The sequence below is a fragment of the Mastigoproctus giganteus genome, chromosome 11, assembly GCF_048544385.1.
Source record: "Mastigoproctus giganteus isolate SK-2022 chromosome 11, ASM4854438v1, whole genome shotgun sequence".
Lineage (NCBI taxonomy): Eukaryota > Metazoa > Arthropoda > Arachnida > Uropygi > Thelyphonidae > Mastigoproctus > Mastigoproctus giganteus.
The window spans coordinates 95,863,054-95,887,214 of record NC_143585.1 but is presented as its reverse complement, the minus strand read 5'-3'; the positions used below and the strand labels follow the sequence as shown (position 1 = coordinate 95,887,214).

Here is a 24,161-nt window from a genome sequence, read left to right as displayed (position 1 = left end):
CAGTGTCCATTGATTACCACTCTGTCTTCTCCCCCTCAGCCACCCCTTTATCCACAGCAGCAATTTGCCTCCAATGTCACACTGCTCCAATTTGTGCAGCAGTCTTCCATGTGCAACAGTATCAAAAGCCTTTCTAAGATCCAAGTATATAATATCAAAATTATTCCCTGCATCCAGTTCCTTTGTGACTGCATCATAGCATCCAATCAAATTGGTCAGGCAAGACTTCCCCTTAACAATACCATGCCGTGTCCGAGCTATAACTGAAGTCTTGTCTAAATGATCCTGCAGTGCTTCTTTAACTAGTGCCTCCATTAATTTTCCTTGAACAGAAGTTAAACTCACAGGTCTATAATTACTTGTGTCAGCCTTTGATCCTCCTTTGTGAATTGGGGTCACATTTGCACATCTCCAGTCTGTGGGTACCTCCCCTGAGTCCAAGGAAGCTCTCATAATTATGGCTGAGGGTTTGCTTACTTCCTCTGCTGCCTCCTTTAATATAACCTCCTTTTTCGGGCATTATTCACTCGCTGTCTTACCTGAAGTTCCGGTGACCACCAGTGGACCGTTTTGGGAACGGGCTTCTTCTTCCTGATGGCAATGTTTGCTGCTTCAGTTATAAGCTGCGGTACTTTTTGTTGGTGTAGGTCTTGGTCTGGATTGAGATATTTTGGGTCGAAATTCCTGGCTTTTTCCAGCAAACACAGCCTACTTGTGGCCTTGCCACAGGTAGGCTGTGTTTGCTTACAGGTGTGGGTCGTGTGACCAAAGCGGCAGTACCTGTATCACAGCCACGTGCTCACGAAAACGGTGGCTGCCCCAGTTTACATAGATTTTGATTGTTGGCTCAAAGATTTCCAGTCTGCTGCTGAGAGCTCTATGATCCAATTTATGGCATTTCCGTTTCTGGATTTAGTTTTATGTTTGGGCATAACGTGTTGCTCTGATTCTTCCTCCATGAGTGTCTGCTTCAAGTTTTTGCAGTATATTTCCTCTGTTAGTTCTTCTGGGGTTGTCTCTTTGGCTACATCAAATACAGTGATGCTTGGCCCTTTCCGGCTAGGAGTTGCTAGGAGTCGCAGTGTTGAAATTTTGGGGTTGCTAATTATACCTTTTTTATGTCCTCCGCAGTTTCAGTCTTAATTAACACCCCTATGTTTCTTGTTTTCCGAATAGATCTAATCTTAGTATGCTTGAAGTTACCCTTCAGCTTTTCTACTATTGTTTGTTTTACTTCTTCACGGGCCTTGAGTGTTTCTGTAGAGGCTGGCTTTAGTACAACTAGGTGCTGTTTTGGTGTGAGAGTTTTGCTCTGAGCTGTTGTGGTTCGGTTTGTAATGGTGCTTTCATTTGTCTTGTTTAGGTTGGTCCTCAGCGCTTGGGAGTAGGTAGGGACGCGCTGTAGCATTTCGTTTGCCGTACTGTTTTGATATTCTTGAAGTTTGGCTAAAGCAACCTCTTTTTCCAAGTTGGTCTGGACTAGGACTGTCTCCATTTTCATCCGTAATCCCAATATTTCCCCCCGGAGTGTAGTCGTAATCCTGTTATGTCGTTCTTTAAATAGGCTTTCTAGTATAGTCTTTAGAATAAGAGACTGCTCCAGTGCAGTGCCTTCAGGCAATCTGGGGTCCAGTGGGGTTTCTTGTTGTTTTTCCTGTCGCATTTTCTTGTTGGGAGATAGTCTGCTCCGTTTGGGCTTTGTTCTCGCTTTTGAAGCGGGGTTTTCATCTCTAATCTGGGAGCTGTGGGTTGCTTGCCTTTTCTCTTCGCTCTGGATGCTGTTAGAGTACTGTCCAAGTCGTCGTTATTCTCTATAAGTATTGGGTCATCGTTATTTATAGCCTTTTTCAGGGAAGTACTTGGATTTTTCGATTTTACGGCCAGGTTTGGATTATTGGGATTGTTTCGGTTTATCGGTTCCACATTTTCCTTGGATGAAGAGTTCTGAAGGGCAGCTACTGAATTGCTTAACTGCAGGAGTGGAATGTTTAGTTCAGATTCTGTTTTATGTTTGTTGAGCAGGAGCTTTCCGGGTGGGGGGGGGAGTCTCAAGCCTAATTACCAAAATACCCGGATGTTGTGCTTAGTTTATTCGTTCTGGGAGAACAGCACTGCACATTATTCTATATATTCTCAATACCATTATATAGTGACATTACCTGACTTTTATTAATCCTGTGTTAAATATATTTAGTACCCCTAAAATGCTTTGGATATAGATGTCTTGAAGTAGCAAGTAACTCGCACTAACGGTCACTCAGACAAGGTCCGATCAATCAGGGCTCAACCGCGTGGGACACTGAGAACAACTGCCTTTATTTATCAGGCACCATATTAAAATTAGACAGAAAACCAGTAAAATATTTGATATTCATCATGAAAAACATATGGCTATAAAGCTGTTCAATTACAATTCCCGATAGTTGCTATCATCATCATCATTTAAGCGATATTTGCAGTACCAATAGTTTTAACAAAATGCATCTTAATATACAGTGGAAAGTTGTCACGTTGTAACCCAGCGAGATCAACGCTAATGAAAAGTGACCATAATTTTCGTTTACCTTGGCCGATCTTCACGAAGTTGATGTCTGTGGACACATCTTTAAACTACTAAAATCACGACAAATAGTAGAGCACCAAAACTATGCGCCTGACCAGTACTCGGACAGCGCCCACTCGAATGGCAGTCTATAGTATACGCAGGGTCCAAAGAGAGGAAGTCGTTCTTCCCAAATTCATAGTCAAAAAGGAATCATGGATCCGTTTTACTTATTCGGCGCCAGGTGTAAGATGGTCTGGGAAAAATCCGAAAAATGAAATAGATACACAGCACACTCCCTCATAGTGTCCGGAATATAATGTATGCTCGGCTCCGCATAGGTCATAGTTACCTGCTCAGAGCGGAGGATCCATCTGTGTGAGAACTGTTAAACTGCACTGCTCAACAAAATTAACAGAACAAAATGTTTTTCATGAATATTTTATTGTAAATGGTGTCACCAAATGCAAATATTTGATGCAATAGGCATCCTGGCATGCAAATTCCTAGCATTCAATAGAAACCGATTTAACACCTTACAGAGCCGCACTTTAAGCAAATTATTCATGCCAATAAACATGGGTTGCGATCCAATCACTTTATTCCAGTGTTTTCGATTTCTCAGTGAGATAGCCACATCTCCAGTACTCAGGATGGCAAGTCATCTTCGTTTAGATGATTCCTTGAAATGGCTGGCCATTGGACGACTTAAAGCCAGGCAGAGGTAGCAATATGTCACGCAGTGTCGTCTCGGCGCCATGGAAGCAGTTTCAGGAGCCAGGATCCATTACAAGAACAGCTGATCAAGGTCGCTCGATGGCTGCATCAACCAGAATAGATCGCTATCTGGTTCTAACAGCAAGATGGAACCATACGATGTCCTATCATCAACAGTCAGCTAATGTATTTAGAAATATCCTGCTACGAGGTGAGGGACCAATTCACAACTTCAAACCGATATCTGAAAAGCGAGTTGTCCCATAGTAAGATATTTCTGATTTGCTGGTCCATTATTTTTTTCCTGTAAAAACGTTCATTGTATTCATCTCAGTTGGACTGCTTTTAACAACTACACAAATCTTAACTATTGTGTTTAAATTGTCAGAGGTCTGAATTTCTCATTTTTCTTAATTATTCGCATGACTTCAGAGCAGAAATTGAAAACAGTTTTCTATTTCTTTAAGAGGAGAAACCAAGAACATATTTTTCTTTATTTTCCTCTTGAGTAACGAAATGGGAGCTGCTGGAATTAAAATAATATAGAAAAGGTAAGAGGATGCAAGGAAAGTCCTTTTACCAGAATAACTATTCCTCTTAAACTTCACCTTCATATTTTTCTTGTCTTCCCTTTGAAGTGCTTTCTACAGTATTCAGAAATTTTTAAGCAAATGGAGTTCGAATTAGAAGCAATTCCATGCACTAGCGAGTTTTGAAGTTTGCATCAACACTTCGTCGAAAAGAAGGGCGGTTCTATCTTTGGAAGTATTTACTGAGAGAAGTGAACGATTAATATGAACAGCCAGAATAAAAAAAGATAAATATATTCCAGAAAAGGTAATGCCATTGTTACACTTCTGAAGGTCGAATTAGCAGATGCTTCATTTTTTGGAAGTTGCACTGTGACGATTGGGAATTAGTTCACTTTCAGAGAAAAGGATTTTAGTTGGGAATCTTTCTACTTGTGCAGAATAATGAGTTAAGGAAAATCCTCACACCTTGATCCAGTTAGTGAGGATTTCCTCTTGGATATTCTGATTCGTCCATCATAAAAGATATCCCCCTAGAATACAACTTGCATTCAAACACGCATGAAGAGGATAGAAGTAATATTCCATTATTCTCTGTAGTTGGCTCCAAAGACTGCAGCCCTATACCATATCGTCTTACAACGAATGAGAAACAGTTAATATGAACACCCTAAAAAAACGTTTTAATGAAATATTAATTGTTTGATATTAACTAGGCTGGAATGGCTCTAAAGATGGTAAAAGCAGGAGTTCGTATGTTTTTTCCCGTAGTTTTAAGAAGTGCTTCAGAGTTCATCCAACATCTAGAGACACCAGTAAGGTGCAATGTAATACAGTCAAGCGAAAATCGTATTGATTTGCTGTTAAGATGTGGAGTTTCGATCAGTATAATCATTAAGATAATGGAATTTCTTGTTATCCAAGTTTGAAACTTTGAACCATCTTCCAGTTCGCAAAAAATAGCATTTCAAAATCCCAAACTCTTTTAGCAGTTGCGTTGTGGTAATTAGAATCAACTTTTTTTAATGCCTTAGTAGTAATAAATTATTCTGTTGGAGCATATTATTGATATAGATTTTAATTAATTCCTCCATCGTTAACGATATTAAACCTTGTAGAGCTTTCTTCGGAACTCACTTTGACCATGCACGGCTCATTTGCTGGTACATTACAACTTTCACGAGAGAATCGAAGAAAAAAACGGAAGCGAAACCAGCTACAATATGCTTCTGAAAGCAGTAATAAAACTAAATGATAAATTAGGCTTTTTATTTTGCGTTTAGCACTTTCTCTCCCTGTAGCTTCCAAAGAAACGCAAATCTCTTCTTGCGGCGAATAATTAATAACATGTAAACCTACTTGTATTTGACAGAAACCTAATTTATTCGATTACACTTAAAAAAACAATTCACTCCTTTCATTTACCTCGTTCAGCACCCCCCTCTTCTAATTCTTTCTCCTGTGATGATGCAGGCACGTTTTTAGAAGCGAGGAGCCTATTTGTTCTTCATAAATCTCTTATTTTTTTATTCTGTCACTTGCACGTGGAAACATTTTTATAGTGGAAAACTTTCTTGGTTAATCTTAGTTCGTTTAAGATGTTCTGAATCTCAACATCGCTTTCTTACACAGCGCAAGCTTCATTATAAAGAAATTAATTTACTGAAGTTGGCTTTTTACAACACCCGATTTATTATTCTCTATCGAGTTAGCCTCACCAGAACTGATTTCTTTTCCTAGCAGTAACCGTGTCTTCTTTTCAAAACTTCTTTTGCGGGAATCGAAGAATTTCGACCCAAGCACAGAAGTACTGATGAGACCAGGTGCAATGCAGTTATACTGCGCTCCTTGGACAATAAATAGACGTTTTACTTTAAATGATATCTCTTTTTACGTTCAAAGTAGAAACTCCAGAAAAGAAATTTCTTTCTTGTATAATTTCACCTTCGATGTTACTAACTTAAACCACCGAATGGTCACCACAGCACCGTTTCCGCATCGGACATCTGAATGGTAAAGCCAATCCTCACGTCCAATAGAAGCAAATTTCGATTTTGGTAACTACCCCCCTACCTGCATTGAGCAAAGGGTTTCTTCATAATCTGAATGAATCCAAATGGTTATGACCATTTTGATTGAGTTATGACTCAATGTAAAACTTGAGTAAGGACAGGCTGCAACAGAAGGAACAACCATCATTACGTATTATTTACTGTCTGCGACTAAACCTAAGGGAACTTTGTCCCCATTTCTTATTAACAAATTCCACAAGTTTTTCCAAAATGGGGAAACAAATACGATCTGGAGATTTTCTGATTAAAGTTCGAATTCAAACTCATTGAAGGTGCGAATTCGAATTTAATTTTTTTGCTGCTTTAGAATCTATTAAGCTTTCAACCCATGGTGGAATCCCCATTCAAGTTACCTCCATCCCCACATATCACGCTAAGCATCCTCAAAGGAGTCATTACAAATGGAACGTCATGAATGTTACTGAAGGATAAATAATACAATGAAATATTCGAGAGCGTGGGCTGATTACCACGCGAAAAATCATTTTGACATATCGTTCCATATGATAGATTAGTGTTGCGTATTGTATTTCATATCCATAACACTGACACTGACAGGCTATTTTAATTTCTATATACAACATTCATCCTCATTTCCATCAGATGTCGAGTGCCAAAATTATGGTCTCACTTAAGCAGTGTGTTGAAGAGAATTTTCCCTAGCTTAGAAAGACAGGGACAAGACCCAAATAGCACTCTTGCTCACATGGCTACCGGGGGCCCATTAAAAGATTATCATTCGATTTTAACCCATCGTGGACTGAACGACGCTATGCAGAACATTTGTCCTCAGGGTTGCATCCACCGCTAGTTTTCTCGTTTTTAGTTAGCAAGTATGAATGCACCAAAACCATTAATTCAGTAGATGCCTCTGGAGAAGGATATTCAAATTATGGATGCCTTGTACTTAGCGTGAATGTGGAATTGATAATTTGTCTTCATATGCACGTACTAACAGTGATAGTACCGCACTTTACTATTTCAGACTCAATAATATTAATCTTCATTGTAGGTTAATATGCACATAATATGTAATAGCCCATCTCAGCTAGCAGTTAGGTTAATAATGAAAATATAGGTTCCTGGCAAGCTGATTTGCTTAACTACTTACGAAGATATATTTAGATTAGTGTTGGTTAACAGATAATTAGACGAACGTAGGATCAGTTTTAACAGTTAATTATAGGCCATTTTAAGGTTACATTGAATAAGTTAATGTTACCTCTAAAATATGATTATAAAAGGCAATTGTTTTTCATCCTAAGATGACTGTTCATTTGGAAACGTTGCTTAGAACGTTGATTGGGCAAAACAAATGCCAATAGGCTTTTTTGTTGCGTTATTTAGTAAGCTAAGCGAATCAGCACATCTTTAATCATAGTTACTGGTTCTGTAGATTAAACAATCATTCAAGATCGAAATTCAATAACTGGTACATCCGAAGAACACAAATTCGTGAAGAGCTTTAGTTTAAAACAAATTAGGTGGTGTACTCATTACGTTACATATTGATGCCTTTGATTATCAATTAACTTGTCTGAAGACATCTATATTATATTCAAGGATTGCTACACGCATGTTCACGACGTGTTGAATAATCGTGAGGTGAGATGTATTGCCGAAGTTCTTTATTTCTTGGAGAAGAGAGAAGCGGAGCTTGTTTTGGAGGAGCAGTCTAAATAAGTCCTAAATTTTGAAAAGGGTATGAATCGCTGTTCCAAATTCATCGTAGCATTTCTGTAGTGGGGGTTCGACTCTAGCGTTATAATCGGTCCTAACAGCTGGCCAGGGACCAACGAAACATACGCGGCATATTTGGTGTCGACCCTACTTTTACTTCTCGATTAATGCTCAAACATCTAAACTAGTATAGATTTCCGTAACAGAAAACGAAGGTCAGAATAGAACCTAAACTTCCTTAAGGACAGAACCTACTCTCAATGGCATCGATCTGACTTTTCCTTATTGATAAAGGTCCGAACATCCGAAATATACTTCCATCTATGCACAGAAGATAACACACTTATATTTTATAAAGTAAAATCCAAATTTCTATTGGACTGGTCTAATTTTAATTAAGTTTGGATTGGCTAGACGAACTTTTCTAAAATATACAGAGTTGAGTTGGTATTACCTGTAGATAGCAAGACGTACACAGCGAAGATTACGTCTTTGTAAACCTGCCTAATGTGCTGGAATCGCTCATTGAACCAATTAAATGTAATAATAGGGATACCTTTATTTTTCTTGTACCCGTTAATGATTTTTATCTTTAAGTACGCAGGTAATGCAGACAATACAATTTGGATGGTATTCATGAAGGCGCGGACACACACACACACGTGCTAGACGCAAAAGGATGGAAAAGCAGCTGCAGCATCCTCGATGAGTAAACTTCGATAATTGTCTGCATCTTTGCACTAATAGTATATGACAATGTACACGGTGTCTTTTATACGATCAATATTTCTTGAAGCAATAAGAACATATTGGGCAGTTGCCGTTCATGGAAAACTGGCGAATAAAAGGTGTATATAACAGTCAGGTTGTGGGAGGGGAATACGGAGCTGCAGGAGCCGTTCGTTCCTCGAGATCTTGAGGAGGTGTGGTATATGCCCTAGGTTTCACGTAACCAACCAAAGCAAAGAAATCGCGAAGCGTCAAGCTCGTTTATCTTCGGTGACCATGAGAGAAAGAGAGCAGACTCCATACACTGCTTCCTACAGTTGGTTCTTCTCTTTCTTGATATTGGGCAAAAGAAAGTGGTCATCCATTAATTAATCTTGTATATTTTCATTTATAATTAACGTTATTATTTGATGTAAGCTTTATATTTATTATTGATAAATTATTATATAAACCAAGTGCACAGCTGAGGTAATTTACTTAACTTAATCCTTTGTGCGTATTCTTTAACCCTCTGGCAATGCACTTAAATATTGTGCCTGTTCAAAATTAAAGTAATTAACTTTGTGTACGGAAAATGTTTCAGTGTGTGTGTGTGTTATGATTGCGCAAGGAGACAAGGATTAGACTGCAGAGCTCGAAGTGATTTTATTCTTTAATCTGTCTCTCGTGTGTTGTTGCCTTCTGTTTCCAGAATGGCGAATAACCGAGTACTTTGATACACACCAAAAGAACGAATTCTTTCATTAAATAGTGAAGAAAACTTTTTCTTCCATTAATACAGTAGTCTTACTTTATTTCCCGGTTTCAGTGAGCCGATTTCCTTTAATAAATGAAGAGTTCAAATGATTTTGAGTCGAACTGTCGAAGGAGAGGAAAAGAAATCTAGAAAATCATTAATGCGCTGCCCTTTCGTATTTATCAGTATTTCTCGGGGACTTAAAGCTGAGTAATCAAAACACTTTGCATGTTGTTATAAAGAACAAACGCGACTCTACTTTCACACTCATAAAGGATGAATATTATTTATTTTTATTATATTTTTTGTAAGCTTCTCTTTGCTGCATCTAGTGGTGAGAATATTTACTATTCTTTTTTATAGCTACGCTAATGAAAATATCTGTGGAACACGAATCGAGCGTATTTTTAATCCAAACAATATTACATACAAGTTAGTCAAGCAAACAAATTTCTAAATGGTCACATCGACTGGTGTTTCTCTTAAATGTAAGAGAAATAGCTTTCCATTTAACGTACCCCGTCCCACTTGTTACATATTGTTTCGATGCTGCATAAACCAAGGTTTGAATTCCGTGAGGACATGGAAGAACTACCTCTTTCCATCATATGGCACTTATTGCGCGTATTTCACTACGTTCCTTTTCGTAGGATAGACATAGTTAGATTGTGCGGACATTAAATCTCTTGTATTTATTTTCAGTCATCAATGTTGTTATCGGGAACAATAACGATTTTCGAAATGGAATCATAATCATCTTACCATCTCATCCGTTTTCATATTGTTACGCATATTCTTTCCGATTGACCTTCTGTCTTCCCCACCCCACTGAAAATGCTGAACGGAATTCTGTATTTACTTGGTCAACGATATTGGAAATTTATTGCATCACACTTGCTACAATTGAAGTTGCAATAGCTGAGGGATTCTATGATTCATGTTACTATGACAATGGATTCATTGTCAAGCGACATCAGTAAAAGCGAGATGGGTGTGGTAAAATCGAATTATTTGATCGAAATTTCTGTCCCCCCCTTTATACTATCTCTCGGTCATATTCATTCATGTCCCACTTATTAAAAGACTATTTTCATATGCGCGATGGACACAATTACACAAATAGAATTCAAAAGGTGTGGTAGCTAAAATAGTGAAAAATGCATGCTTTTGAATTGAATCTTATTTAGAAAAAAATAGTTTATATTAGCTGATTTAGTGGGAAGTTAAATTGACGAATAGGTGGTAAGTATAGCAGTAGTCTATATTTGCATCTGTATAACGCGAGGTAGTTGCTGTGAAAGGTATCTAAGAATAACCCTGACACCAATTGTCGTATATAATTGCATTATCACGTGCTAAGAGGTGCAGCCAGAGATTTACCAATTAATATTTAATAACTCAATCTAGAGAACGCAGTTGAGGACAGGTGGAAAGTGGCAAAATTTTCAGAAATCTACAACTCCATGGAGAGGAAGAATAAAAATGCTTTCAAGTTTTATTCTCAGTAAACGAACCATAGATAAATCGAACACAATCACGGAAAAGTCAGTGGTCGTCAGCAAAGAGATATACTTGTATAACCTTTCTGATCGGATTTGTTTCGAAATAATAAAGGTTCAACTAGTGGACAAAACATGGCGAAGATCTATAAGAGATGTAACTCTTCTGACCTTATGTGGTGATCCCGGTATATATAAACAACATTTATTCTTACTTATGTCTTATGATTATCGAAAAGAGATACCTCGAATACATATGTCAAGAGGATTAATTATGTAGTGAGAGTGGGTACGTGGGTTGCTTCTGAGTGTCCTAACTTCGATGACAGAAAGAAATCAAATCCAGAATCACTAGCACTACGCATTATGCGGCGAATACGAACAAATTACGTGTGGTCTGTTCTTTTGAAATATGGGGAGAAGTGAACTCCATACACAGCGTAACTTCCAAAGACCATTTGCCAAAATGAAATTCGAAAAATGTTGAAGGATAAATTGGTTCAATATTTTTGCGGTAGGTTGAAATACTAGTTTGTTAAAGGTTGCAGACCAGCCCATAAATTACTTATTGATTTTTATTATGGTTGGGGAGCATGACGTTCACGTCTGATGTTACCGATTGCAGTGTTCTTAAACTTAGAGGGCAGGGTCTACTAGTCAAGATCAATTTAAACACTAAATTAAACGTTGAAAGATGTTGTATTGTATAAAAAATAGACAGTAAATAAGCTGATCTTTATTTAAAACTAGCCTATGCCCATTGGTGAATGAAGGTTTGAATATTATGAACACATACAAAAATCATGCGCTAATTGCTGAATTAATGCGTTAATTACTAAGTTTATTAACTCTGCATTAATTACAAGAATAAAGACAATATCCTAATCCATGCAGTTAAAAGGCGAGCCACAGTTAAGCCCTGTACATGAGATTGCCAATGCGATGCTAATTCTTCTTGAAGTAAGGAATTTGGCTGCATTCCAGACATTATCATAAAGCATAGATGAGCAACTCGGTAGATACCACACTTATTCATGCGATCTGTCGGGATCTTGGAGAGCACTCGTGTCCGCTTGTGTGGGCGTGCATGTGGGTCGTTATTTAATATAAATAAAATAATACTATCGAAAAAAGCGCACGCAGGAGCGAATCCAATTACTGCGTACAAGAGAAAGAGAAAAACATGTTACAAAACATCATTCAGAAAAGAGTTTCGAATTTCGTCAGATAGAGTAGGCAGGGGGAGTGTAAGAAACGTAAGACAGGAAAAATATTTACGCTGATGCTATTTTAAAAACTACCGAACAAATTAAAACGTGAATATATTTTAAATATAATTAAAATGGAGCTTAATTAATTGTGAAAATTAAGCTCTGTCTGAACAGTCGCACGATTTGTTACATCATGTAAATCTCGTAATAAAATAGTATTTTTAAAACGGGTCTCCCAATTTCGAGATCTCCAAATTGTGTCACAAAGAGAGTGTATGTATTTTTATTTGGGGGTGAAAAGAAATGGGCTTATGATTATTAATATCTTTATTGCAATTAATATCTTTATTGCAATCAATACTTCTAAAATACACGTTAAAATTCACTACGTGAATTTTAACGTGTATTTTAGAAGTATTGCAGTTCCGTTTTTCTGTTTAAATTTTTGTTCATATAATCTAATCTCACACAGAATTTTATCATAGAATAATTCTCTGTTCTCGGTCCATAAACGAATAGTCCGTTCTATTTTTAATGTATGTATGTGGTCTAGTATTTATTTAAGATTACTTAAAAAGCGTGTCTTCTGTTGTAGCCGGTCAAATAAGTACAATTTTTCCTTCGAATTCTGAAAACTTGGTTACTAGTGGTCATATTTCATTAGAGATTGTACTCACAACTACAATTTGTTTCAAAAATTTTCAAATAATCATAGTGAATGCCTCTTTAAATTATGTTAACTGCAATATGTTATGGTAACGGTACAATCCATATTGTCGACCTATTGAATCTTGACTGAAGTTTCTTTTAAATCGTTAAAAATAATAAAAGATTTCACTTTTAATGGGCCAAGAGGTACATAGCGCTAAAACTCAAGTAAATTATATTGTTATTTCTGTTTCGGGCTAAAATTGAAGTACTTAAGTCGTAATCTCTGGAATCTCCCATTGAATTCAACGGATTTTTCCGGTTGTGTAAATGAAACTTTCGAAGTATCTTATCAAAAAGCCTCAACAGCTACTCTTTATGTGCATCCTGTAATGGGAAACTTTATTCTTCTGTGATGGCAAGTATAAAGGAGTAACACACGAAAGGAATGTTGATTTGCTGCACGATTCCTCTGCTATAAAACCAAGAGCTAATCTAGAAGGATCTCTGTTGCACATCTGCTGTGTGCTGTGATCTTATCTCGTTCACGATTTAAATACATTTCCTTGAGTGGTGCTTTTATGTGGTTCGTCACACATGAAGAGTTCGTGAAAAGCATTAGAGACGTTTGCAGGAGTCTTTGCTATAAACTTTTTCTCGGAGTCCAGCTATCACGTGAAGGAACTTCATTTAGACTAACTGGCAGAGGTTATTTACTGTTAGCAATTTGTCCGTCTTTCTTTCGGAAGTATGCACCAAGAAACCGTGGAGGAGTAGACAGAAAAACATTTAGCTCACCAGAACTTTAATCGTACCTCTGGCTTAATGGTTGCCTTATTAATGGACATGCCAACACCACTGAAAATAATGGACTTTGTGGATGAGTTCGGGGAAACATAAAAAGAAGAAAAAAGAATTTACTGATGGCACACAGACACACACATGTAGAAATGTAGGCATGTGTCACGCTCTGAAAATAAATTTTCAGCTCTAATCAGTGAATTAAAAATAGCGAGTGATGGATGGGATAATAAGAAAGGTAAAGATACGAAAGAAATTTATAATGATTAAAACCTTAGACAACAACAAAATAGGTTGCTTCAATACATGTGATACCTAACTACAGAATTATTGCTCGCTCATGCATAATGAGAAACGGTGGAGTTAGTTAATATTTTCATTAATATATAGTTGATATTTAAAATAAACGATTTTTAAAAATTATTTTTAAGATGATTGGGTTAACTTTAAGATATCTTGGCATCCACTTGATTTTTTTTATTATTTATTATAATGTTTCACGAAGATATTTCAGTTTCTAATAAACATGAATCTTAAAAATAAAATAATTTTACACGAACCGATTTTTTTCTGTATTTGAGAACTAGCAATTGTATTAGAATTGCATAACTAGTTCCTGTAACCAGTCATGTACAGTTCTGGCCTTGTGACAGTGCGTTTTCCTGTTGGAAGAACCCACTTGCAGATGGATACCCTATAACCATGAAGAGATGCGTCTGGTCGAAAACAACTTCCAGGTAATCTGTGATATCCATGTATTGTTCCACTGATAGGGGCCCAGTGTGCATGAACTACAAAGGCACTTCCTAGATGTCCACACAGCCACCATCAACACCCTGTGCTGTTGACACCTGGCAGGACAAGTCCATAGATCATACTACTTTTGTCGTATTTTGGTCCTCCCATTAGACACACTGGGGCCCTACTAGTAGGATAATACGTAAATACTACAGGCTACCAAGAAACTAGCTGTTTTCGCCCAGACGCATCTCTTCATTGAACCGGGCTTCGTTAGACCAGGCAACGCTTTTCCCGTCTCCACTTTGGCGTTTCTATTGCATCCATGACAGTTTGTTGTTGTTTCTTTTACTGACAGGAATGGAACCTCGTTCGGTCATTGACTGAAATACCCCCTTCCCCACCCTCACACAGACATGACGGAGTAAAACGAGCTTCCGTTGGTCTCTCTTTAAAGTACAAAATCTTCGAATATTCTGTAGATAAATATAATGGAAATCAGAATTAGTTTAAAATAAAAATCTTCCGGTTCACTAGCTAGGGGCTTCCTGCTTAACATTAACCGTTGATAAAAATTAAGAAACTTTTGTACAACTTCGTTTCCTTATCGGCTGAGATCAATTGATAATTGTAAATCATTCAGAGCTTCTCTGGTCAAAGGTATATTTAAAGCGGAGAATAGGTATAATGAAATCCTCGATTTTATTATACCTACTCTTCGTTTTAAAATGCAATCCTAGACAGCGTTCAGAACGTGGAAAGGTTTACTGCGATTGTCCCTTCTGATGTGTGAGATGCAGTAATCTAGTTTCATCCTCTCAGCTCAATTTTTCTTATAAATTGTTTTTATTCTTTATTCCCACCCGCATCTTTTAGTTTCCATTTTGCCCTTTTTGTACTTCACGAATACTCTTTTATTGTTCATTAGCATTTTTTGAAAGAATATGGGGGGAAAAAAAGTTTCCTTCTGCTGAAAGTAAATAAATAAACTTCTAAGATAAATAGAAACACTACAATTTTAATTTTATCAACTTTTAGGGATTTACCCAATTATGTTGAATCTTTTGATCTTCCGCAACTGTTTTTCATTCGGTGTACGGGAAGAACGCAAATCAGTGCAGTGTTGGTTGGTTGGACGAACCTGTCGAGCACTTCCGGCTGGATAATTAAGACCATGAGGCGTTAGTACATTAAGTCTACAAAATAAGCGCATTCTGTGGTCGACTTTTTAAGGGATGAAAAATCGAAGTTCTGCGAATGAAATGTGCGTGACTCTCGCCAAGACCAACTATAAGGTCATGCGGGTTATATCAGCCTTGAAAAACAGCTGGATCACAATACAGCTTTCATTGTTCCTTACGATATACACAGTATCATGAAAGCAGCTGCAGATGGAGAAAGAAAAAGCTCTGAGAGAACGACTTTTTGTGTTTAAAACGACTAAGAAGTCGTTTTAAACACAAAAAACGCAGTTTACAGCTGCGATAAAACGACTAAGAAGTCGTTTTATCGCAGCTGTAAACAAGTCTTGCGGTAACACACCCTCCCACCTCGAACGGAAGAAGTTTTAAGACGAATTTTTTTTTTATATAATCTGATCGAATTATTCTGTTGGTCTCGGATGAATATTGCAAGGTTTTTTAACTCCGGAAACTCTGGTTTTTCGCCTGCAAAAAGAACAGACTGACCATAGAATGCAGTCTACAGATAAAATATATCGATGCCTCATGGAGGGTTGGTTTAATTTGTTCAAAGCCATTCAGCTGTATCGTAACTTGGTGAAAATCGTTTGCTTACGAGCTTTGAACAGATGGTGCTGCAGAGAACTTGTCTAATTTATTATATAAATTAGAAAAGTTCTCTGCAGAAAACGAATGCTTATTTCTATGATATTTTAGATCTATTTTAATAGTACAGAGTGTCTAAAAAATATGAATGATATATACCGGACTTATTTATGTCTACATTCTCTGATATTGAATTTTCAGCACCACAACTCAGAAGGAATGATCAGAAGTGTATGCAAATCGTGCATTTGAATTCACTTCTGAGATATACAAATGATTAAATACGGAACTAATCGGGCGGAAGCTTCGGCTGCAATAAAAACGAACGTAGAGATCGTGGGGGTTCAAATCAATGCGCTTATGACACAGTTAACAGGTTTTTTTCTGTCTCGCATGAATTGACTTCACAGTGCAAGGATATAAGTAGAGAATACCGAGATGCCACGTTCGACGGCGCCTCCGTAGCCATGTGGGCAGGAGCAGCAGTGCGTAGTGCACGCTTCTTGATTAGGCCGGGGTTCGAGCCCGTGACTGACCACCAAATAGGGAGGATGCGGAACGGTCAGAGAATGACCACCGCATAACCCCGGAACAATATGGCATTAGTTGCTAATGCTCCTAAAAACCAAATAACAACAACAGCCACGTTCCACACTGATATCAGCGACAAAGACCGATTCTCGGCCATCAAGAGTCTCGACAGTTGCTTCGTCGTGTAGCTGCACGGGTGGGTTGTGACAGATTTTGGAAACAGTGGCTGCAGGAATGTGTGATATAAATGTACATCGAATGGGTAGTGGAGCATGAAAAAAGGCTGCAGAAAGGGAAGATTGTCTTATCCGTCGAAAGGGTTACACGGCAGCTACGCTGGCTACCATCCAACGAGCTGTGAGATCAGCTGGCTATCACCCCATCTATCGAACTATTGCAAGCTGACTGGCAGAAGGGTTCGCCGTGTATAGTAGCCATTATTTCCTGACCGTTGCCCATTGTCAACAGGGTCTGGAATGGTGCCGCGCACGGATCACCTGAGATCAAGTGGTCTTCAGCGATGAATTCTGCTTTGAGCCGGATGATCGCCGCATACACATGTGGCGACAACGTGATGGACGCAGAGATTCTATAGCCATTGTTGAACGCCATAATGCACGCCCTGATGGTGTGGGGAGTGATGTTTTGATAATCGGTCATCGTTGGTGTTCAACGGCCGTTTGATTGCTCGCCGCTATATCATCTAGATTCTGCAACCCATCGCTCTCCTCTTTCATACTGAGATGCCTGACGCCATTTACACCAGGACAACGCCTGAACACATACCGCAGCGATTTCCTCTGAGTTGCATCTTGTGGTGGGTGTACTGTATTGGCCAGCCAGATTCTTGAATTTCGCCCCCATCGAGCACGTGTGGGCTATGGTCGGACAGCAATCTACAGAACCACCTGCAGCCAGCACAGACCATGGATGTTTTGCTGAACCGGGAGGAGCCTTTTCGATACCTGTACGATTGAGTGTCGAGATACTAAGCTCAGTGTATCCGTAACCGTGGTGGAATTTACATCATATCGATCTGTCTACTGTAAGCATCATTTTAGGTGATTAAATATTTTCAAACACAGATTATCTTTTGAAACTTTTATCATGTGTTTGTTAACTCCCTGGCTATCATCTCTCTACGTAGCCTCCCAGTATTATTCCTGTGTCTTCAGGGTACTGCAATTTCATTGTCAGCGTACACACACATAATAAGGCAACTTACCAACTTGCAGTAATTCACCTGACAAATCCAACAGCACACATTTATGTCATATGTGGAAAGACTCGTGGCATAAATATGAATTAAAGTTTCCTTACCAATAGTCAAATGCTTATTTGAATATTTGCGATCCTGTGGTTGCAGTACAGCTCGACAAACGTGGCAAAGTTGTTCAAAATAATCCAGGAATATATCTTATATGATCAGACAAATACATCATCCTGTAGTCATAACTACGTACCGGTAATTGTATTGATTTTAATTGCATTTTTCTGTCCAATAACACAACCTCTCTTTAAGCCTTTCTTTTTATACCAATCTGCTAATACACAAGTGACATAACACGGATTTTTTGACTATTTGTCCAGTTCCTCTGTTATCAGTGTTCTCGGATTTTGAGGTTTAAATTGTAATGTGCACAATGCAAAAATTAAAATTGTATTTACTTAAGTAAAACATTTTTTTTGTATAATAAGAGTACAAAACAAAAAATATTACTACTCTACTTTGTTTCAATTTTGTTCCTATAAAAACACTTTAAAATTTTATTAAAGAATGACTTAAAAGACGTGCGATTGGAGAGGTTTGTAGCCTAGTTCACTATCGCAGTATGTCCGACTCCAGGAAATAGTAACGAGAGTACACAGCTTCCACAGACGTCCGACTCGGACCAATCATAATCTTCCGCTATCAGTTCCCCCCATGGAGATGAATAGGTCCTGTGCAGTTTATTCCAATCAAAAAATTCCTAAAATTTGCTGTTGAAGGCCGTAACACTTCGGTCGAAATGTACAGTAATTTTCCCTCTCCTGGCTCAAATTTTTTTTCTATTTCGGGTTTTTGCTGATTCTTTTTATTATTCCTCCTGTGTGTCAAAAGGCTGCAGCTGCCGTTCGATTAATTATTTCTAATTCACGCAGAGCAGAGTTTTATCTTTCTTACTTAATATATCATTTTTTAAAATTCTTTTAGTCTGGTTTAATTTATGTATGCCATTCTGTGGTGGGAGTGTGGTTCATACACTACTATCAATAATACAAGATTGGGCAACAAGATTGGTCATAAGAACCAAAGGGTCCTCTTACCAAGAAAGGCTTAAGTTCTGAAAATTGCAGTGGCTGGAGTCTAGGCACCTGCGAAGTGATCTGATTGAGGCGTCTAAGGCCTTGAATGAGTTGAGCATGCTGAATTCTGATGGGATTCTTCCACTGGTTCAGATTATGAACCTAAGGGGGCATCAATTCAAATTGTGGGAAGACAGATGTAGAATAGATGTGCGTAAATTTGCTTTTAGCCAGCTGCTGGTAGTTGATTGCTGGAGCAAACTTCCACCTGTCGTTGTGGAAGTTGACCGCTTAAATAAATTCAAGAAGGAACTGGACAAACGTTTAGAGGGAATGGATGTTTTTTTTTTGGGGGGGGGGCTGATGGGGGCTTAATAGTAAGGGGTTTTTGGGGGGGCTTAATAGTAAGCATTAACTCAAAGAACATTTTTACAACTGAACTATTGGCATTCGAATTTTTTTTTCAGTTAGGAAAGAATCTCGAAGTAGGGCAAGAATTTTTACGATTAAATTCGGTGCATATTCTTTTTCTGAATGCAAATTTCCTTATAAAAGAAAAAAGGCACGCTTAAGGTTTCATTTATAATGCTTTAATTAGAAGCTTTACTAATTTTAATAAGAAATTAGAAACAACAAACAATTCCCTTTAACGAACAGGCGACTTGTTCGTTAAAACGAATAAATTTTATTCAAATATCAAAGCCAAAAAAACAAAAAAATGGAAATGAATTTGCAATATTCAAGAAAACTTCATATTTTTATTCTTGTTGTTTTAACATCGAAATAGTTAGCCAATTTGTTTTAGCGCCCCCTATCTGTCGCGTGTGAATGCCATTTAACTTGTTGGCATTTTTCCAAAACTAATCTTCTTTTTTTTTAATTTATTTTCCTGTGACTAGATCGTATTTCTATTAAGTTATTAGGGTTAAATTGACTTAGTTTTGCGATGTCTGGATGTTGTCTGAATTTTTATTTTGTCTGAAAAAAAGAAAAGAAAAAATGCACATTGACAAAGCACAACTTCAATTTCCTTCCTTATGTGATTACGTGCGCTGGCCTCATACGCCTCCGTTTATTGCCGGTCCTAATGAAATATGACGAGTCTCTCAACTCAATGAAATTGCTACATACCGCTGTATCATTCTTACTTAGTTGCTTATTTGGACATCTAGATGAGTCCAGAAAACGCTTCTACATATTTCATAGACTTTGCCACTCCACGTAATAGACTTATTGTCGCTTACAATTATTGTGCGCATAAATCTTCGGTATTTCTGGCTATTTCTGTTTTTCTTTATAACCATACGATTACCTATGAAATATGGCAGCCATTGTAAACGCAAAATCCCCAGTTGCCTGTCACCTCGTCTCGAATTTGGACAAATAAATTATATCCGAAAAGTTTTATTCCTGCGCTTATTTTCCACGTGAAATATGTAGAATTCCCATACGAATATGTAAATGATAACGTTCTTAGAATTACAGCCATTTTTCATACCATTCCAAGGTTCTCATTAATTTTAGCGCTACTTTGAATTTTCCGTAGGCTTTGATCTTAATTTCTTCACACTTTACTGAACTTTCAGTGGGATGTAATACTTGGTTGGCGTTTGGAAGATGCGCCAGTGAGTGTCCCTGAAAGTTTCTAATTTATCTAGATGAACTGTTTTGAGGGTCATGAATGCATGTGTGTGGAAGTTCAAAGAATTCTGCTGGCTGATCTACAATAATGTTGGACGCATTCTTCTGGAATAGTTCGTCTACTGATTCCATTAGAAGACATGGTTGATGAAATTTGCTACGTTTGATCATCCCAAGTAGTTATCTGCCTATGAGGCAGCATTCCTTATCTGCTGGCAAGAGTAGGTGTCAAGTTTTTTGGGAATGGTTTGAGGACTATGACTGTTGCCTATCCTTCATAGCCAATCACCGTAACGGTTTCTGCCTTCATTGTGCCAGTATGAATTGAAAAACTTCAGCGTGGAAAAATGATTCTGCATTAGTTTCCGAAGGTTTTCGTAGTTCCTCATCCATTCGATGCAGAAGCTTAACACTTTCTTAAACGGTACTCTGCTGGTGTTTTTCTTTTCTTGTCCACTTGCTGTAGACAATGTTTTAATCTAGTGTTTCCGGGAACAACAAATGTTCTCCTGCAGTTCATCTAAGGGCAAACAAATATACATATAATTCGCCTAATAAGAGTTTACTATTTAATCTAATTCCTGTTTCATTCCTAGCTCAAACTTCTTGCATGATTTATTGGTCTTCATTAGCACTTTTGATTTACAACGGATAATTATGATATTGTGTCTCCTGGTAATGACCCAAAAATTTCAATAAAGCGGAGAGGCATAAAAGATCAACTCCAGGGGAACAAAGGCTCTCAGTGATGCGATGCAAATGCGATGTTTTGAAGAGTTAGGTGGCGGTGCAGAAGCCCTCATGAAACATGGAAAAGTATTCTGTCAACCGTAAATTCCCACAACGACTTCCAAGAAACGTGAATTCTCGAGCAAGTTTCGAGAAACAGTAGCTGTTACTTAATGCGCTCACACCTTAGAGAGCTCCAACTCGCTGTGAGGATGGATTTTATGACCGAAATTCTGCTCACTTGGATGATAAGATTCGAATTGGTTGGGATATTTTAGGCAATACCATTCTATTCACCGATTGAAATTCAAAACGTCAGAGGGCCTTGACAGAATACAAATAAAATAAAAATGTTTCGGAATATTATACTATTCACTTTAATTCGGTTTCTAAAAATTATTTTTTTAATTTATTTCTTACTTATAAATTTATTATTTGTTTATCTTATTTCTTAGTTTATAAATTTAATTTGTTTATTCTTGCAATTTTTAAATAAGGTGGCACTTGAATTTTTATGCACTAATGTGCACGAAATATATTATTCTCCAACGACTGGGACACATAAACCTCAGAAAACAGAAACCCATTCCAGTTTTGCTTGTTTGTGTTTTTGTTTTTGCACAGACAACTGACTGTGAGGCGTCAGTGTAATCTATGGTCAGTATATCTATTTGATGGATGAAAATCTAGAGTTTCCGTGAATAAAAATGATGCAACCCTCATCTGAGACCGATTAACTCGTCCCTGGTGAGGGATAAAAAAAAAGTCCCGTCTAGATGAGATTCTAACCCGGATGTCTTTTCCACATGGTGGGAAAATTCAGTGACTTTAACCACTGTGCTACGCGCGAGGGTAAAATCTATTTTAAGCAATCTGCGACCAAATAATCGAGCACTTCCTCTTCTGCCATTTTCCATGTATACTGGTTTTATAATTAAATAAGAATTGTTAATTAAAATGAATTTTGCTGTGGTTGATCAGTAAGTAAAATAGGAGACTAAGCCAGCCACTAATTGGTCTTATATTTTTGTCATTTGTAGATGCAGCACTGAATGGCGGAAAACAAGAAGAGCAGGAACAACATGAGGTCAGAAACATGAGATATTGGGCAAATAAGAGTAAGTTGATTTGATTTCCCTCCCTTTAATTTCATTAAATGCATAAGTTTTATAAATGTTTTTATGCATTATATATTAAATTTTTTTTTCTTCTATATCAGCGCATAGATCCTTAAATACTTTTTATACAATATTTGTCACATGTAAAATAAATCTTGAAGAAATCTTAGGGGCCAATAGTATAGACGAGTTAGCAATATTTATCATTGCATGGAAATCCTTGAGAATCTTCTAGATAGCGAATACATCTCCTGCGTGCCCTTTGGACTTAGGCTGAGCAAAGCTCGTGATACTGTTCAACAATACTTCTAGGAATTGCAGCACCCATCTGATAATCTTGACCTAGTCTTAAAGAAGTCAACCTATTTTCCCTTTAAGAAACCTCCTTCACGATCGTCCTATTTCAAGTGACGCCAATACTCATCGTACTCTGGACTGTTGATCTCGTTGGAAATTCAACAGCCAAACCGATTGTCTCCCGTTTACAAAGATTTTGGTTCGTCTCAATGACGAAAGGAACTTTTAAATTGCTTTTCAAGCTGAATACGCAGATTTCGAACGAGGAGTGTGTGGTTTTCTCCTGGAAAATCAAGTCATTTTTCGTCTTGAAAACAGACGGACCTAAGAATGTACGCAATTTCCATTGAGCGATGTATTAACGTTTGATGTCATTGCTATTAACATCTTTTTATTTCCACATCAGTGGGCACCCCCTGAACAGCCTGGTTCGGCTATAAAGGTGTACATTATAAATATTCAAGGCGATTACATTGATAGAATTTAAAAGATAGGAAAACATTTTATTTACAAATAAGCTAACATTCGCACTGAAGTTTCAAAATCGTGAAAGTGGTACAGTCAATAGTTCTAGTTTATACGCATCTTTCAGGGTGTCCTGTCTATAGCGCTTCGAGCTGCAGGAAGCTGAGGCATCAATTCCAAGGGAGCTATACGGTCCGAACGTATTCGCCTTAAACACTGATCTTAGGTATTGCAGGTTTTGTAGTAAAGATCTAATACAAGGTGTTGCACTGCACCGGGTTCGTTCGGTGGTCCGTCATTTCCCAGATGTCAGGTGAATCCATTCGGCGACAAAGGAGTTGTGCCCAATTGTGCAGATTCTTCTCCTTGATGATGGTTTCTCATGGTTTTATGCCGAGGTTTGCGTAGAGCACGCTCCGAGAGATGATAAAAGGTGGTCTATCGTCCTCTTTAACCATCTTAGGAGCCAATACGCCACCCCAAGAAATCTTTTTTGTTGAGCAGAGGAGTCCCCCCCCTGACCAAAGCACAGATGCATAGAGCAGTACTAGGGTCAAATTTCTTTGGACGTAATCCAAGAGGAACCCTCGAGGCCTAAGACTGACCAGCTCCTGTCGGATTGCCCAGAGAGCCGCGAGTGTTTTAAGCCTGACAATACTGAGGTTGTCTTTGAAGGTTACTTTGTCATCCCATTTATTTTGACCCCAAATCGGTGTGAGAGTGAACCTTTTCCATGATAGTTACGCTGATTTTGAGTGTTATTTCATTTGTCCTTTTTATGAAGGTCATCTGAGCTGCTTTCTTAGGATTCAACTTTAGCCCCGTAGATAATCCTGGAGTTCAACCAGGACGTTCTGTGTTTCACAGGCGATCAACTACTTTTTGCTCGGGTCATCCGATGTGACAAGCAGCTTGAGATCGTCAGCGTATGAGGGGAAGTTTGGATGCTTCGTAAGGAAGGGCTGTAAAGCTGTGACAAAAAAACAGAGGAAAGAACTCCCTCTCCCTTGTGGGATGCCAACAGAGGTCGTAGTGGTGCTCTCCAATCTGTGGTTATATTTGATAAAAATTTATTTGCCTGTTGTTGGGAATTTTATTGAGAATGGCAACTAGTTTACTTCGAATTTGAACTAGTGTTTCAAAATTTTAACCAGCTGTGTTGTGCAGTGTGTCAAAAGCTTGCTTGTATGTCCAGGAAAAAGATTTCTAGTTGTTTCTTAGTGTTTAGGGCTTTTTGGATCGACCAACTGGTCATTAAGAGATTAAACAACCTAGACCTTCTACGAATAATGTATGGAGATGCTGTTGTTGTCTGTTGTAACGGTGTTCGACTAAAATGGGCTGGATCGTTTTTTTTTTTTCAAAAACCCTCAAGATATGTATATTGTTCTGTAGCCTTTTAGG

General features: G+C 38.0%; 1 protein-coding gene across 1 annotated transcript in view; it reads left to right on the top strand.

Annotated features, from left to right (window-relative positions):
* The window catches only part of LOC150078277 (A-type potassium channel modulatory protein KCNIP1-like), a 457,018-nt gene that overhangs the window by 173,440 nt on the left and 259,417 nt on the right, over positions 1-24,161 (top strand). The window contains exon 2 of the mRNA XM_090385207.1: positions 21,918-21,995. Coding sequence (XP_090241333.1) covers positions 21,918-21,995 — 78 coding nt within the window. The remainder of the gene's footprint in view (positions 1-21,917; positions 21,996-24,161) is intronic.